This window comes from Jaculus jaculus, chromosome 5, assembly GCF_020740685.1.
Source record: "Jaculus jaculus isolate mJacJac1 chromosome 5, mJacJac1.mat.Y.cur, whole genome shotgun sequence".
Taxonomy (NCBI): Eukaryota; Metazoa; Chordata; class Mammalia; order Rodentia; family Dipodidae; genus Jaculus; species Jaculus jaculus.
The window spans coordinates 85,378,784-85,395,814 of NC_059106.1; the positions used below are offsets into that span (position 1 = coordinate 85,378,784).

The 17,031-nt window shown below is 41.0% G+C and overlaps 1 protein-coding gene across 2 annotated transcripts in view; it reads left to right on the forward strand.

Moving 5' to 3' along the window:
- Window positions 1–15,962, forward strand: part of LOC101608436 (cytochrome P450 4X1) — a 51,305-nt gene extending 35,343 nt beyond the window's left edge. For both annotated transcript variants that reach the window (XM_045149306.1, XM_045149307.1), the window contains exons 7-12: window positions 3,463–3,563; window positions 4,017–4,207; window positions 9,966–10,099; window positions 13,117–13,181; window positions 14,835–14,917; window positions 15,329–15,962. In XM_045149306.1, coding sequence (XP_045005241.1) covers window positions 3,463–3,563; window positions 4,017–4,207; window positions 9,966–10,099; window positions 13,117–13,181; window positions 14,835–14,917; window positions 15,329–15,500 — 746 coding nt within the window. In that variant the 3' untranslated portion in view covers window positions 15,501–15,962. The remainder of the gene's footprint in view (window positions 1–3,462; window positions 3,564–4,016; window positions 4,208–9,965; window positions 10,100–13,116; window positions 13,182–14,834; window positions 14,918–15,328) is intronic.
- The last annotated feature ends 1,069 nt before the right edge of the window (window positions 15,963–17,031 follow it).

Consider the following 17,031-nt stretch of genomic DNA (forward strand, 5'->3'; position numbering starts at 1 on the left):
GGAGAATGGCCTCACCTGTTTGACCTTCAGAGCCTCTAACATATCAAGAACGGGACATTTAACATATCAACTTGGCTTAAAGTTGCTATCAGAAAATTTTGCTTTTCCTCCATTCTTCCCCATTTCATGTTTCTATGAATTTTTTCTTTTTTCTTACAGTCTAGGCAATAAACTGCCCCCTATCTTAACCTTAGCACTCATATTTCATGATACCTGAAGCTATAAATGCAAAATTTGGGTCTGTTCTGGCCCCCTAATTATATAGTTGACAGCTCCAAGTGGGTTTTTTAATTATTATAATTGCTGTTATTATTATTTTGATTGGTGTTTCATTTTGTTGAGGCAAGATCTTGCTATATAGTCTAGGCTGGCCTTGAACTCAAGATCCTCCAGGCTTAGCCATCTAAGTGCTGGGTTTCCAGGTATATGCCACCATATCCAGCACAGTTTTCAATTATCAAAGGAAATAGGGTAAGTTTGCATTTCTTGGATCAGATATTAGGGTTAAGGTGTTTTTTTTTTTTAATTTTTATTTATTTCAGAGTGACAGACACAGAGAGAAAGACAGATAGAGGGAGAGAGAGAGAATGGGCGCGCCAGGGCTTCCAGCCTCTGCAAACGAACTCCAGACGCATGCACCCCCTTGTGCATCTGGCTAACGTGGGGCCTGGGGAACCGAGCCTCGAACCGGGGTCCTTAGGCTTCACAGGCAAGCGCTTAACCGCTAAGCCATCTCCCCAGCCCAGAGTTAAGGTTTGACTATAGCCTGCTGCTCAGAGAACAATCAGCACCAGATTGAAAGCCTCAGCGTTCTGTGAGACTTTGTTGAAGGTCTGAGGCCCTGGCATACAGAGAGCACTGATAGTGCAAGTGCAGCACCTGGTGGTAACTTAGTTTATATTGTTAACTTCAGACAGAAGAGCTTTTCTGGTCTAGTGGAAGCTCTTGGAAGTCTGGTCGCTTTTTAAGAGTATTAGCTGATATGACAATATTTAATGAGGCTTTCTTAGCCTAATAACAAGAGGCTCACTGTTCCACCTTAAAGACATGAGAAATTGGCATCTAAGAAGGATGGAAGCAGAAAAACTGCAAGGACCCCAGCTGTTTGCAGTGGCCAGGGCCATTCCTGTATGCTACGACTGAGCTCAAATGCCACTAGAAGTGCCTTCAGAACTGGTCCATTGTAAGCCAGCAGATCTGGAAAGGGCCAGAAGCTGAAGCTAGATGGAGACAAGCCTGGCTAGACCATTGTCCACACCCCAAGATATGACAGCCTTGCTTTATTGGTGACCTCGAGTTTAGAAGTCAAATGGCAAGCACTGGGCTCCTGTACCATCTCACAGCAGTGATGGTTCCTGGATTAGCTAAGAAGATGCTCTGCAGATTCAAGACACAACTTCTAAAGCATCTCTGCATAATCCTACACTCCTGCCCTTCTCAAAGCCCAGTGTTCATTAGGACTTCTCAGGAGCATTCCTAAGCCACCACACAGGGCAATAGAGAACACAGCTGTTCCAGGGACTCATGGCCATGAAAATCCCCATTAAAGATGAATTCTAGGGCTGGAAAGATGGCTCGGTAGTTAAAGACACTTGCTTGGAAAGTCTGCCAACCCATGTTCGATTCCCCAATACCCACATAAAACCAGATGCAGAAAGTGGCATGTGCGTGGAGTACCTTTGCCATAACAGGAGGCCCTGGTGCACTCATATTCACATTCTCTCTCTCCATACACGCACACACACACACACACACACGTCTCTCTGCCTGCCTCTTTCTCTCATTCTCTCTCAAATAAATAAAATATTTTAAAATAAAAAAGATGAATTCTAGAAAGGCCTCCAAATTTCCCATGGAACTCTGTAGGCTGAGACTTTAAAATACCACAGGACACATTTTCTCTATGGAAAGGCAACATCACCCTGAAAGTCAGGCCCCAGCTGGACATGTGTGCAACCAAGCCAAGGGTTAGTTTGTCATATATCCCAGCAAAAGTTTTTCCTGAGAGAGGAGGAGGCAGGATTAGTGCCCATACACATCGGTGAGGGAGGAGACTGTGTGCTTCTGGAGCCTCTTAGAAAACTGGTATAGAAAACTGCCAGAAATTCCCAATATAGGCTCTCCAGAATCTATAGGTTGCTTTTCTAGGCAGCCTGGCATGGATGGATCAGAACACTGTAACATTGCTCAGATCCCAGTCCTTGATAGGTCCTGTGCGGGCATCTCTTCCAACCTGCCTAGTCAAAGGGCAGGGCAGGGATGACTCAAAAGCCTAGGGAAGATTACTTTAGAAACAACTCAGGTTTGGGGTGTTTGTTTTTTTCTTTGTTTTTGTCTTGTTTTTGAGACAGGGCCTTCCTGTACAGCCTAGGCCAATCTCAAATTCATGATTCCCCTGCCTCAGTCTCCTGAGTGCTGGGATTACAAATGTGTGTCACCACACTTGGCTTAATGTTTGCTTTTATTTTTCTGTGTAAGACCTATTCTCTCCAGCCATTGTTCATACCAAGCTTTATGAGATACAGTGGTCCATACATGCACACATACGCAGAGAGAGAATACTGACAAACAACCCCTTCATAGTGTAATAATTTACTGAAATGTTCAACTTTTTGTTACCTTTATTATAACAAACCTGATGCGTTTTTAGAGCTTATGACTCTGACTTCTGTATATGTTGCACTGAAAAGGTTAATATTTAATGTTTTAATTTATTTTATGTGGTAAGTTAATTTTAATTTCTTAATGTATTATTGTGATTAGTGGTTCTTTCCCTTAATATCTGAATTATATTTAAAAAGTAGTGAGTAATATAAGACACTATTGTATTTTTCAGAAGTGTGCATTGTTACTTAGTTGTACTGTACCATATTTGGAAGGATGAAGGAATGAACTCTTTCCCCCCCACACACAAAAAAAACAATAACAAATGGTAGTCATTTTAAACAGGAAGCTAAAGGAGAAATCACAAAAGTACAAAATAATAAATGACAAGGAGAAAATCATTCTTGATAACACAAAAAATATTTTTGAAAATTATAGGATTACATCTACCTAAGTACTAATACTTCTATTTCATATTCTTTTCTATTTGTCTATTTCTTTGTTTGCTGGCTTCAATTCTACATGTAGGAGTTTTTTCTTTTATTTATTCTATTTGATAATTTTATGAAGATAAGATTTTAGACTGAGAAGAGTGGCCACTTGCATCTAAATATTGATTTTATTTCTTACCTACTAATATAAGCTGGTTTTTGTTTGTTCTGTTTGAATCTTTTACAAAAGGTTGCCCATTTGATAGAAAACACACCGTCTTTATAAGTTTAATCTATTTAATGTAATGTGTCCACTCTGGCCTAGAAGAATGGGCAAGATTTGAAGGTATTCATGAACCCTGGCTTGCTTTATAATGTATTTGACTTTGTTGTCACTTTGATAATGAAGACCAACTATTCTATCCAGAAAAGATAATCCAAGAGAGAAAGAACTCCTTCAAGTCTGGAATGAAACAGGGTCATACTCAAAAGTATCAAGATTTTCTGGATATTGTTCTTTCCGCCCAGGTAAATGCCCCAAACACCTGAGCCTACTCAAACAACCAACTAATTATGTGGCTAATGGGTAAAGGTGGGGGGAGGGCTCCATGCAGTTTGGGATATAGATCAAATTCTGCAATTTTCTCAGTAAATTACTTAACAGGCTTTGGGAGTTACCATATGGATATATGGGATTTAAGGGATTAGAAATTGGCTCACTTGGATAAGCAAGTAAAAAGAGGAGGAAGTGCTGAGAAATTGGATACATATAAAAGCTTACTTTTCTTATGTAACATTGGTTCTTTTTGTGCTCTGAGCTAAGTATGACTCATTATATATATTTGTTGAATGGAACTAAAATTGAAACCTTGTTTGAAACACTAGGGGTTTTTTTCCCCTGAAATCATCATTTTGATTGATTATGCCTCCAAACATCTACAAACTGACATTTCATCCAAATATCTCTACTGTACGTTGTAGGCTGAAAATGAAGACACCTTCTCAGATGAGGACTTACAGTCCCAGGTGAACACATTCCTGTGGACAGGGCATGATGCCTTGGCAGCCAGCCTCTCCTGGCTCCTCTATTGCCTGGCTCTGAGCCCTGAACCTCAGCACAGATGCCGGGAGGAGATCAGAAGCATCTTGGGGGATGGTTCTTTCATCACCTGGTAAGATCTGCAGCCCGAAACAGTTCATGCCTGCTCTCCTCATGGGATTTTACTTAATTTCTTGTCCTAGTGCTTTAGTAACCACAATACCTCAAGATATGCATATGAGGAGCCAGACAGGTCAGACTACTTTCTTCTTTCTCACAAGAGCCTTGAGTTAGCCCTTGTCTTTTGCAGAAAGAAGTTTGCTCATTGAGAAATCATCTGTCACTGCTTTTATTAACTCAGTAGTATATAAAATGTTACCTTTCTTCCATTGAGCACTTGTATGTTTGTCATGAGGAACTGGCTAAAGCCCATATGGAGCTTCTGATAGTCCTCTGTGGGGCTTCTGTGTGCCAAGGAAACTGAATTAGCATCTGCATAATATCAGGCTCATAGTGGACACTCTGGCCCATCACCTTGTCATCACTGTCCTTCAGGGTGTACTTTGGTCTTGGAACATGGTATTAAATGCTATACCTTGTAGTTGAGCTTAGCAAATATGGACAGAAGCACTGAGGCACTAAAAAATGATTAAGATTTGATACAGGCTCTGCCCTCAATGAGTTCACAATCAGGTTCTGCCCTCAATGAGTTCACAGTCTAAAGCAAAAGAGCTGCCTTTATACAGAAAATGAACTTTTGCCTGGTAAGGGCAATGGCAGAGACATGTGCTTTCCACTGGAGACACTTAGAAAACAGACACCACCCTGGCAGTGGTGGTAGTGGGGACTCACCACCCTGTGAATGTGACACTGAGGACAAGCAGGAGTTAGCCAGGTAGATAGCGTCCACTCTACCTCACCAGACTCAATCATATCTTGTTTTTAATATTGCCTCTTAGCCATGTTGTTTGCAAAGAAATAAATAAAGCATACTCCTGACAATCGTACTTTCTACTCTCGCTAGTCAAAGGAGTAGAAAGATAGAAATGATAAGGACCATTGAGTCACATAAATAGGAAAAAACATACCAGATTTTATATGCAAAAGTCAGCTTAGAAAGCAAGACTTAAAGCTATAGTAGACATCTTATTTTATAAGGAACTAACACCATTTCCTACCATGAATTAAAAAAGTTATTGTCCATAGCATAAAATACAATATTGAGCAATTACTTTTACTGACAAATTAAAAGTATACATATGTGTATATGTATGCCTCTATAAATATATGGTAATGCACCATAGTGCTTTGTGTTTTAGACACAAATGGATCTATCCACTAACTGTTACCTATTTTTGTGGCAAGAATATCTGAAATATACCTATTTAGAAATTTATTTTCCAAGTGTACAACAATTGTTTTTAATTATCTTATAAAATAAATATCCTGGACTTATTTCTCCTGTCTAGCTGAAATTGTGTAGTCCCCATCTCTAGACACCTATTTACTCTCTGTTTCTATGAATTCAACATCATTAGATTCAACATATAACTGAGATTACATAATGTTTGTCCTTCTGATCCTGGTTTGTGTCACTTAGCATAATGCCCTTCACATTCTTCCAGGCTTTGGTAAATGAAAGAGTTTCATTCCTTTGAATGGTAAATAGTATTGTGTTGTGGGTATGAACCATGTTTTCTATATCCATTCATCTGATAAAAGAATCCTCTTCCTTTGAATATTTATTTTTATTTATTTATTTGAAACAGAGAGAGGGAGGGAGAGAGAGAGAGAGAGAGAGAGAGAGACTGTGTGTGTGTGTGTGTGTGTGTGTGAGAGAGAGAGAGAGAGAGAGAGAGAGAGAGAGAGAGAGAGAGAGAGGGAATGGGTGCGCCCAGGCCTCTAGCCACTGCAAATGAACTACAGATGCATGTGCCACCATGTGAATCTGGCCTATGTGGGACCTGGAGAATCAAACCTGGGTCCTTTTGCTTTGCAAGCAAGCATCTTAAATGGTAAACTATCTCTCCAGCCTAATTCCCTTCCTTTGAATGGTAGATAATATTGTGTTGTGGGTATGGGACATGTTTTCTGTATCCATTAATCTGATGGTGGGTGCTCAGGTTTATTCTATGTCTGGGCTATCATCAAACTTATAGTGATATCGTGATTTCATTTTCTTTGTATACATATTTAAAGGTGAAATTACTGAATCGTATAATACTGTTATTAGTAGTTTTTAAGGCAACTGCACACTTTTTCCATATACTTGAATTAATTTGCTTTGCCACCAACAATGTACAAGGGCTTCCTTTTCTGTACAGCCTTCTTTTCTCTTTTCTCTAACACATGTGAAGTGATATGTTAGCTTGCATTTCCCTAATAATTAGTGATGTTGAGCATCTTTTCATATGCCTGTCAAACATTTGTATGTCAGCTTTTGAAAAATTATTTAGGTACTTTGCCTTATTTTTTTCAAATATTTTATTTATTCATTTATTCATTTGAAAGAGAGAGAAATAAGAAGATAAAGAGAGAGAGAGTGGGCATACCAGGGCATCTAGCCACTGAAAATGAACTCCAGATGCATGTACTACCTTGTGCATCTGGATTTATGTGAGTACTGGGGAATCAAATCTGAGTCCCTTGGCCTTGCAGGCAAGTGCCTGAACCACTAAGCCATCTCTCCAGCCCTTTTCACTTTTTTAGCTGAGAACTTTATTAAATGAACATAGTACAAATTGTTCATATTCCCATCAGGTTATAATCTTATGTCCCCTTTCCCTAGCACCCATTCCACTGGCTTCCACCTCAGTAGTATTATTGGTAATTACTGTGGGGTCATGAATGTACCAGTCAGTCTCTATAGAGGGGACTATGCCTCAAAGAATACCTGCTCACCATGTGGCTTTTTTATTCTTTCCATCCTCTCTTCTACACTGTTCCCTGTGCCTTGGAGGGCATGTTATAAGTCTTTAGTGTTGAGCTCTTAGCTGCCTCTGATTTTCTGCTTTGGTGAGTTTTGACTCTCCTCAGTATCTACCACCATCTCCCTGGAGTTGGTTCTCAGGCTAGCAGGAGAGCAGCACTCATATTCACTCCGCCAATTTTCTGCAATGTTTTCTGGGCTCTCCCTTTGCTTTGTTTTTACCAGATTATTTGTTTTCTTGATGTTAAGTTGTGTCCTTATATATTTTGGATATTTATCTGTTATCATGCGTACAAATGGCTAACAAATATTAATCCCATTTCTCTTTACTCCTTACTATGTTGATTGTTTCCTTTGCTGTATCACAAGGGTTTTGCTTGATACAAACACATTTGTCTCTTTTCACTTTTGTTTCCTGTGCTTTGAGGATTTTGTCCAAAATATATTTGCCAAAGCTCATGTCAACAAGCTTCTCCTCTTTGATAATTTATCAGCTTTACAATTTCATATCTTATGTTTAAGTCTTTAATCCATTTAGAGTTGAGTTTCATATATGGAATGAGATGAGTCCAATTTTGTACTTTTCTTTTTCTCTTTCTTTGTTTTTCTTTTATTGTTTTTTTTTTTTTTTCAAGTTGGAGTCTCACTCTAGCCCATGCTGACCTGACAGTCACTCTGTAGTTTCAGACTGGTCTTGAACTCATAGAAATCCTCCTACCTCAGCCTCCCAAGTGCTGGGAATAAAGGTATGTGCTACCATGCATAGCTGATTTTATTGTTCTTGGTGTGTATGCCAACTTCCTTTGCAACATTCTTTCCCTATGGAGTGTTCTTGGCACTTTGTTGAATTGTTGTCCATAAGTGTATAGATGTAGTTTGGGGCTCTTTACCTGTACTGTTTGTTTTTATGTCTCTTTTTGAGAAAGCATTATCCTGTTTTGATTACTGCAGCCTCAAAGTAGATTTTCAGGTTCAGCATTGCCTCTCACAGAGGCACCCTTATCTGTGGATGGCTGCAAAATTATTGGGTTTTATGAGAGAATCCAAGTGGAGGTCCTCTTGCCTTCCTATCTTGATGACTAATAACTTTTATTCATTCATTAAATTTGGAAGCACAGGCTGTGCATGGGGTACACTCCTTTAACTCCAGCACTCAGAAGCCTGAGGTACGAGGATTACTGTAAGTTTGAGGCCGACCTGAGACTACATAGTGAATTCCAAGTCAGCCTGGGCTACAGCAAGATCCTACCACAAAAAAGGAAGTACTCATTATATGTCACTTTCAGACATGAATTAACTATTTTATCTTGACCAATATAGATGCTTACACAATTCATATATTGACTTCTCTTGTTTTTATTTGGCCTAAGAGTGACAACTTTATTCTCTTCCATGTGAGAAAACTAAAGTCCAGATGATCTATTTTCTATTGTCTCTTTTAATGAAATAAAAGGTTAAAATATTACAGAGAACATAATTTTCTTTTTGCTCTATAACATACTCATAGTTGCAGTTAATGAAATTTGTAGGTGGTATAATAAGAACTTTTGATTCTTCTATATAGGTAGTAAAACCACACTTCTAAGAGCAATTTCTCTCTTTGTTTCCTTGTCAGGCCATTTCTATGTTGTCTTCAAATTCTTCTCTTCTTTTTGCAACATCACCAATATAAGCAAAACTGTTTTTATTAACTATGCATGTCCCAGAGTACACAGAATTATCCTTTTGTTTCCTAACCTTGAGGAGGAAAGAGTACAAGACTCACATTTTACCTTTATAAATGGCTGAAGGCTGCATTCAGAAGAAGCTATCAAAAAAGGAAATAGAAGCCGGGCGTGGTGGTGCACACCTTTAATCCCAGCACTTGGGAAGCAGAGGGAGGAGGATCACCATGAGTTCGAGGCCACCCTGAGACTACATAGTGAATTCCAGGTCAGCCTGAGCTAGAGTGAGACCCTAACTCGAAAAACCCAAAAAAAAAAAAAAAAAAGAAAGAAATAGAAATACAATTAAGCTAATTAAATATATGCAACCATTTCAGGATGCAAGTTTTTTCAAATGTTATTCTTGCTGTACAGGAAAAGTTCCCTTGAGGAAGTCTTTAGGGTGGTCTTAGAGTGTCCATCCACTTAATCATAAGCACAGGCACATGTCAGGAACCAAACCTCTAGCCCAGTGTAATAACAAAATTTTCAAATCACATGGAGCCTCTCCCTCCATCCCAACTCAGTCCTTCATTGGGTCTGGAAGCTAGCAGAGAGTAAGGGGGTTGTTATTGGCTCATTCTTACAGATGAGTTCCTTCCATATCACAAGTGTTCATCCTTTCAGGAATTATTCCAGAGGAGAGAAAAAGGCAACTGGAACTATAGTGATATTCAGTGTTCCCCTTCTCTCTCAAAGGCTACATTTATGTCTTGGAGATGCCCTCCATAGGCTTTCCAACAGTGACTGTCAGGACGAGGGAATCCTGGTCCTTGGGCAGAGGCTTCTTTCTCCAGCTGGTCTGGAGCACCCTCCACTGGTCGGCTTCCTGGTCCATATGACATACTGTGAATCCTCTCCCCAACATCTCCCCCTGCTCTACAGCATTACCTTGTGGGAATGCCTGCATGGAGCCTTCAACAGAACGTTTTCTCTCTCTCAAACTTCTTTGGCCTTTGTTTTCACTCCTTAGCTCTTCATTATATATTCCTACTTTATATTAACAGTTAAAGATTCTAAATCTCCTTGGTGAACCCACTGCTTATAGTTCATCACCTTGCCACATGATGAGGACATGTGGTACCTGTGTTAGCCCCAAAAGAGCAGTCCTACTTTAACAATCTGTTACATAAACTCAGAACAAAGTAACTCTACTTCAAGGGTGCAGCTTACTAGGAAACAGCATTAAAAAATAAAAATCAATACTTACAAATTAATATGGCATCTGAATCCCTTTCCTTCCTCTCTTGTCTTCACAGGGACAAGCTAGATGAGATGTCATACACCACAATGTGCATCAAGGAGATGTTCCGCCTGATTCCTCCAATCCCCTCCATTTCCAGAGAACTCAGCAAGCCTCTAATGCTCCCAGATGGACACTCGTTGCCTGCAGGTCTTTGCATTCTTTTCCTAAGCAGTTTCCAGAGCCCATGGAGTGTGTGTGTGTGTGTGTGTGTGTGTGTAGGCCAGAGAACATCAGGTGTCCTCCTCTACCACTCTTCTGCTTTGTTTTCTTAGGATGGAGTCTCTTTTTGAATGTGGAGCTGCTTTTCTCAGTCAGATTAGAAGACAAAAGAGTCTTAGTGATTCTCCATCTCATTGAGAACTGGGATTATAAGTGGCATGTGGGACATGACTAGCCTTAAAAAAAAAGTCCATACTACAGATTGGACTTGAGTCCTCAGGTGTGCACAAGCAATCATGCCTGCTGAACCATTACCCTAACCCCTAAATACTTTTGCCAAAATTCAGGAGAACCCCAATATGCAGGTAAAGTTAACTGACTTGGAGCAGAGCTGGAGCTCACACAGAGGCCCTGACTGTATTGAGCAGGCCATATAGGAAGGAGGACACACGAGACAGTCTTTCATTTGTCTGCTTTAGTGTCCTACATCAGCTTGTCTAAGGAAACAGGTCAGTAGGGTTGCTGTGGCCAACACCTGCAGCCTGTCACTGTAACCTTGTTGACAGTACCAGAATTGACTTAGCAGAATTCCTCCTGTTATCAAAATGTAGCCCAAGTTCTCTGTCTCTTGTAAATCACTAAAGCATGTAAATATTTGCCCTAATTCTCTCCTTCCACAGAGGAACAGCACTAACAAATCAGCCACTGTATCTTCATGGTATAATTACAGTTCTGCTCTCACATACCCAAACTGTCTCTGGCAGATGCTTCCTAGCCCAAACATGGCAGAAAACACAAGCACACTTAGCCCTTGGGCATAACACCAGTCATCCTGGGGATAGGATTATGGATTAAGTAAATCATTGCTTTGAAAACTGAAACGCATTGGCTAGAGAGATGGCTCAGTCTTTGAAGGCACTTGCTTGCAAATCTTGAAAGCCTGAGTTTGAAGAGCATGCATCTGGAGTTCATTTGCAGTGACAAGAGGCCCTGATGCACTACTTTTCCCTCTCTCTCCCTTCCTCCCTCCCTCCCTCTACCTTTCTCTCTCCCATTCCCTCCCCCCTTGCAACTAAAAATATTCTTTACAAAAAGAAAACTGAAGTACAGATCATATCTTCTCCTGTGTCCCTCTGTTGCTGTCAAATTTGCACTGCTGGCAGTAATCGCCCAACCAAGAGCAGCTTGTGGGAAAGAGGGTTTACTTTGGCTTACAGACTTGAGGGGAAGCTCCATGATGGCAGGGGAACGCAATGGCATGAGCAGAGAGTGGACATCACCCCATGGCCAACATCACGTGGACAACAGGAATAGGAGAGTGTGCCAAACACTGGCAAGGGGAAACTGGCTATAATACCCATAAGCCCACCCCCCAAAATACACTTCCTCCCCTGGTCCCCATAAACTGATAACCATATGATATAAAACATAATGCATTCAGTCCAGCTTTAAAAGCCACCATAGTTTTTATCAATCCCAAGTATGTTCAAAGATCCCATAATCCAAGGTCTTTTAACTGAGCCATAATACCAAAAAATCCCCCAAAAACCCATATTGGCACAGAATAAACATTCACACTGCAAAAGATGGCATTGGGCAAAGCAAAGAAATATTCAACCAATACAAGATTTAAACAGGGCAAACATCAAACTCTAGTTCCAAGTCCAACAACTCTAGTCAGTAAAAGTCTCCAAGTTTGATAATTCTAACTAGCAACAAGTCTCTGGAGTTCCAATTCCACCCCTCCAGCTATGCTACTCACAGTCTTGGAAAACTTCATCTGGGTCCAGCAGCTCTCCTTAGCAGCCATCCTGTAGTCCCAGCATTTCCACTGGGTCTCCACTGTAACCCACGGTCCATCCTCAAGGCTCCATGCAGGCATCTAGCAAACCTGCTTCACACTGCCCATGGCCATTTCCAAAACATAAGACTATGCTGCAAATTCAATGACCCTCTCTTTCCTGCATTTCTTATACGCCATAATACCAGGTTTGGTGCTAATTTGTTAATCTGGAGGTGGGGGAGATAAAGCAGATTTTGAGAAAAGGACACTCCTTGAGCATTCAGGCCACTCTAAAAGACAACATTCTTTCTGTGGTTCCAATGCAGGTTAGCTGGCCCAATCTCAATTGTTGTAATCTCTCAATTGCAGCTGAATGGGCAGCAGTTTCACCCAAAGATTTCATTTTATCTGTGCCATGTCCCTCTGCTCACACCAGTCCATTACTACACAAAGCAACCCTGCACAAGTTCTCGGGACATGGGTATAACAGGAAGCCTCTCACACAAACTGCTTCTAGCCCAGTCCAGACAAACCTTTCTCACCCTCATAAACCAAACCTCACAGTCCATAGTTCTTAATGCATTCAGGTCTTTCAGCTCTGACCAGAATAGTTCATCAAGCTGTACTTACAGCATTACAAGGCATCTCTTAGGCCAAGGTTTCAAATCTTCCCACATTCCTCTTAAAAGTCAACTCCAAAAGAGCAGAGCCACACAATCGGGTGTCTAGCAGCAAATGACACCATTCCTTGGTACCAACTTTACAGTTGTGATCAGGTTCACATTGCTGGCAGAAATCACCCAACCAAGAGAAGCCTGTGACTTACAGACTCAAGGGGAAGCTCCATGATGGCAGGGGAAAACATTGACATGCACAAAGGGTGAATATCACCTCCTGACCAACATCAGATAGAACACAGCAACAGGAGAATATGCCAAACACTGGCAAGGGGAAACTGGCTATCATACCCATAAGCCCACCCCCAGCAATACACTGTCTCTAGGAGACTTCAATTTCCAAATTGCCATCTGCTGAGGACCTAGCATTCAGAGCATATAAGTTTACGGAGACACCTGAATCAAACCACAACACCCTTCCAGGTGGAATCAGCACTGGCACACAGCTCTGCCAGGAGCATGTTCCTTCCACAGGAAAAGTCTTACCAAAGGGCAGTCTAACAGAGACCCACAGTTTACTTTTTTTTATTTCCCTTCTGCCTCAGGAATGACTGTGGTTCTCAGTATTTGGGGTCTCCACCACAACCCTGCTGTCTGGAAAAGCCCAAAGGTAGGACCCCCTTCCACAGACATGCTTCAGAGGGGAGGGGATGCTGAGAAGCTCTCGTGTTGACAGCAAAGCATGCAAATGGCTACAGCAGTGGAGGAAGGTAACAAAAAGCCTCTGCCTGCAACTCATCAGATATTTGCAAGCCTGTGGGGAGTACGACAGTCCCCCCCCCATTCATTTTTTTTTTTTAATTTATTAGAGACAGAGAGAGAGGGAGAGAGAGAATGAACACACCAGGGCCTCTAGCCATTGCAAATGAACTCCAGACATATGTGCCACTATGTGCTTACATGGGACCTGGAAAATCAAGCCTGGGTCTTTAGGCTTCGCAGGCAAGCACCTTTAAGTACTAAGTCATCTCTCCAGCCCCGTTTGTGGTTTGGTTTTTTGAGGCAGGGTCTCACTCTAGCCAGATTGACCTGGAATTCACTATGTAGTCTCAGGCTTGAACTCACAGCGGTCCTCCTACCTGGGCCTCCAGTGCTGGGATGAAAGGTGTGTGTCACCACGCCCGGCTCAGCCTCTTTTTGCTGGATAGGACAATTGGGATCCTGGCCAGACATTGATGGCACACTCAAGTTGAGCAGTTTGAGTGCTGTATCAGGGAACACTTTATTAGGAGAAGCAAGTAAGCACAGCCATCTTCTAGGACATTTATCTCTTCCAGGATGGAGGGCTACAGAGCTGAAGAGAGTTGGTGGGGGGGGGGGGGCTTCATCAGACTTGAGCTGTGGGAGAGACACAGTCAACTTGAGTCCCCTGTAGGAGGAGCCAGGGAGCAGTAAATACCCCAACTGTCCTGCCTCTCTCCAGATCCCTATCAATGTCTCCATTGTCCAAATTCAGAAGGAAACCCACAGGACAGGCTGGGAAAGGGAAAAAAGAGGATTTGGACAGGCTAAGAGAAGATTCATAGCAAGCCTTGGTTCTTGACTTAATATTCTTGAAACTCAAAACACAAATAAATGCTAGTGTTTTTCACATAAACTATTAGAGTTTAAAGTCCATTCCGTGGAATAGGAGGCTGGGCCCCTACATCTCATTAGGGCATGACTTCTCAGTAGGTGTGCTCTTGCTCCTCCCTCACTTAATCTAGCTAGCAGACGAGTCCATGGTGGAGGGGTGGATGAGCTTTGCAGATGTGTGGATGTGTCATCTATGTGGTGGCCATCAGCCAGGTGTGGTTACTGAAAGTGGAAATGTAACTAGCTAGGATTATTATGGTATGGATTCTGAAGATATCATACCAAAAAAATGTGAAAGATTGCTTTCATTATTTATATTGGTTATATGTTGAAATGATAGATTTTTTTTGTTTGAATATTTTTTTGTTTTTCAAGGTTGGGTCTCACTCTAGCCCAGGCTGACCTGGAATTCACTATGTAGTCTCAGAGTGGCCTCAAACTTACAGCAATCCTTCTACCTCTGCCTCCCGAGTGCTAGGATTAAAGGCGTGAGACACCACACCCGACTAAAACCATAGATTTTCAAATACATTCTATTATTAAAAGAATTTTGTCTTCATAAAGTGTGGCTACCAGCACATTTTAAATTATGTGTTTGGCTCCTCTTATGTCTCTGTTGACTGGCAGTAACGAATAGCTTATGAGTTGTGTTTATGTTGTCATGGCGGGGGTTGTCTTCTCGTTTCAGATCTTTGATCCCTTGAGATTCACTAAAGAGAATTCTGATCAAAGACACCCCTATGCCTTCCTACCATTCTCAACGGGCCCAAGGTAAGGATAGCTTGAAGCTGTTGAAAATATAAAAAATGCTTACGTAGGAATAGCTGACTGTATTAGCAGCCCCTCTACTCACAAATTTTTCCACTGAGAACAACCATTCTCTGTCTCGTCCAATGTTAGCCATGCCTCAGAAAAGAATTCTGCAGTGGAAGTATTGCTCATGGGCTCAGTGCCACCCACCCCCGTGTAGGGGAAATGTTTTCCTAGGTGACTTCAACTGTAACCTTCTTCTAAGAGGGTGTCACATTGGAGCCACATTGGAGCAGAGAGCAATGTAAGACCAAGGTCCAAAAGCTTCAGTGGTCTTTAGTGTGAACTTCAGACCTGTTATTCTAAACACTCATTAAAGAGTCCAAGAAGCAGCATGTCTTCAAGTGTCGCTTCCTGTCACCATATCCACAGGAGCTGCATCGGGCAGCAGTTTGCCATGCTCGAGTTAAAGGTGGCCATCGCTTTGATTCTGCTCCGCTTCCGTGTAACTCCAGACCTCACCAGGCCTCTTGCCTTCACAAGCCACATCCTGCTGAAACCCAAGCATGGGATCCATTTGCATCTGAAGAAACTGCCAGAATAATAATCCAAGACAGCAGTGGCTAAAGGATTTTTGCTATTGTTGGTGGTTTTAAGTTAAATTTATAGTCAATGGTCTGTGAAAATGAAAAGGAACCTAAATATAGTGGGAAGGTTGGAGGAAGGTTGGCTGGGACATCGCTACAGTTGCACATTATCCTCAAGTAATGCAGGTGACGCCTAGATCTGTGTGACTTGGAGAGATCATCAGACCATTTCTTCTTTTTTTTTTTTCTGACTAGTAATGTTATGTGCTAAGCATTTTGCTTGGTGGCTTCCATATATTTTCTATTTTAATTGTTTTCAGATTTTAATCGTTTTCAGAATTATACAAGTATTTGGAAAGTGCATGTATGTTCTCACTGTAAAATGTTTCCAACAGTAGGAAAATGTGTAGATAAAATCCCATGTCACTTAGGCCATATATTCCACGCCATGACCAATCCTATTTAAAAAAAAAAAAAAAGCTTATTTATTGTTTTTGTTTTTGTTTTTGTTTTTGTTTTTGTTTTTGTTTTGAGGCAGGGTTTCACTCTGGTCCAAGCTGACCTCAATCTCATAGCAATCCTCCTAGCTTTGCCTTCCGAGTGCTGGAATTAAAGGCATATGCCACCATTACCAGACTCTTTTGTTGTTGTTTTTTTAACTGTATTTATAGTGTATTTTACCATATGGAACATTTTCATTTTATGACTTAAGATATATATGTATGAATTTATGTGTGTATATATGTGTGTGTGTGTGTGTGCGTTTTATGTGCATGCATGTGTGTGAGTGTCGTTATGTGTGTAGACACTTTTTTATTATTTCTGAGTTTTGAATCTTGGATAATAAAGTCTACATTTAAAATATTCCAAAATAAAAATAAGCTGTGCTGGAGAGATGGCTCAGAAGTTAAAGATGCTTGCTTGGAAACCCTAATAGTCTAGGTTCAGTTCCTCAGTACCTATATAAAGCCAACACACAAATTAGTGCATGCAGCTGAAGTTCATTTGCAAGAAGCCCTGATGTACCCATTCCCTTTCTCTCTCTCTATTTATCTATCTCTCTCTTTCTTTCTCTCTGTTTGCAAATAAATAGTTAAAAAAAATTAAGGAAAATACTGAAATGTTCCAAAATATATTCTACAAATCTTTCTGGTGTTAACTACTGTTGTAAATCCTGAATAGAAATTGTTTAATGATTCCTAGATTCACCACTCACTGGAACCCAATCAGAAAGTTAGATGTTTTTCAGTGTGAAGGAAGCCCTTGGAAAGGTTTTGTCCAAGTGGGACTTGAGTGAATTTCATTTTTAAAGTTTTTGTGCATGGCTGCAAAGATGGCTGAGCCATTAAAGTCTCTTGCTCGCAAAGCCTGTCTGCCTGTTTGACTGCTGGGTTTGATTCCCCAGCTCCCCGAGTAAAGGCAGATGCAAAAAGTGGTACAAGCATCTGGCATTCATTTGCATTGACAAGGGCCCCTGGCATGCCCATACACTTAAATAAATAAACAAATAAATAAATAAATAAACTCTTAAAACCCTGCTAGAAACCC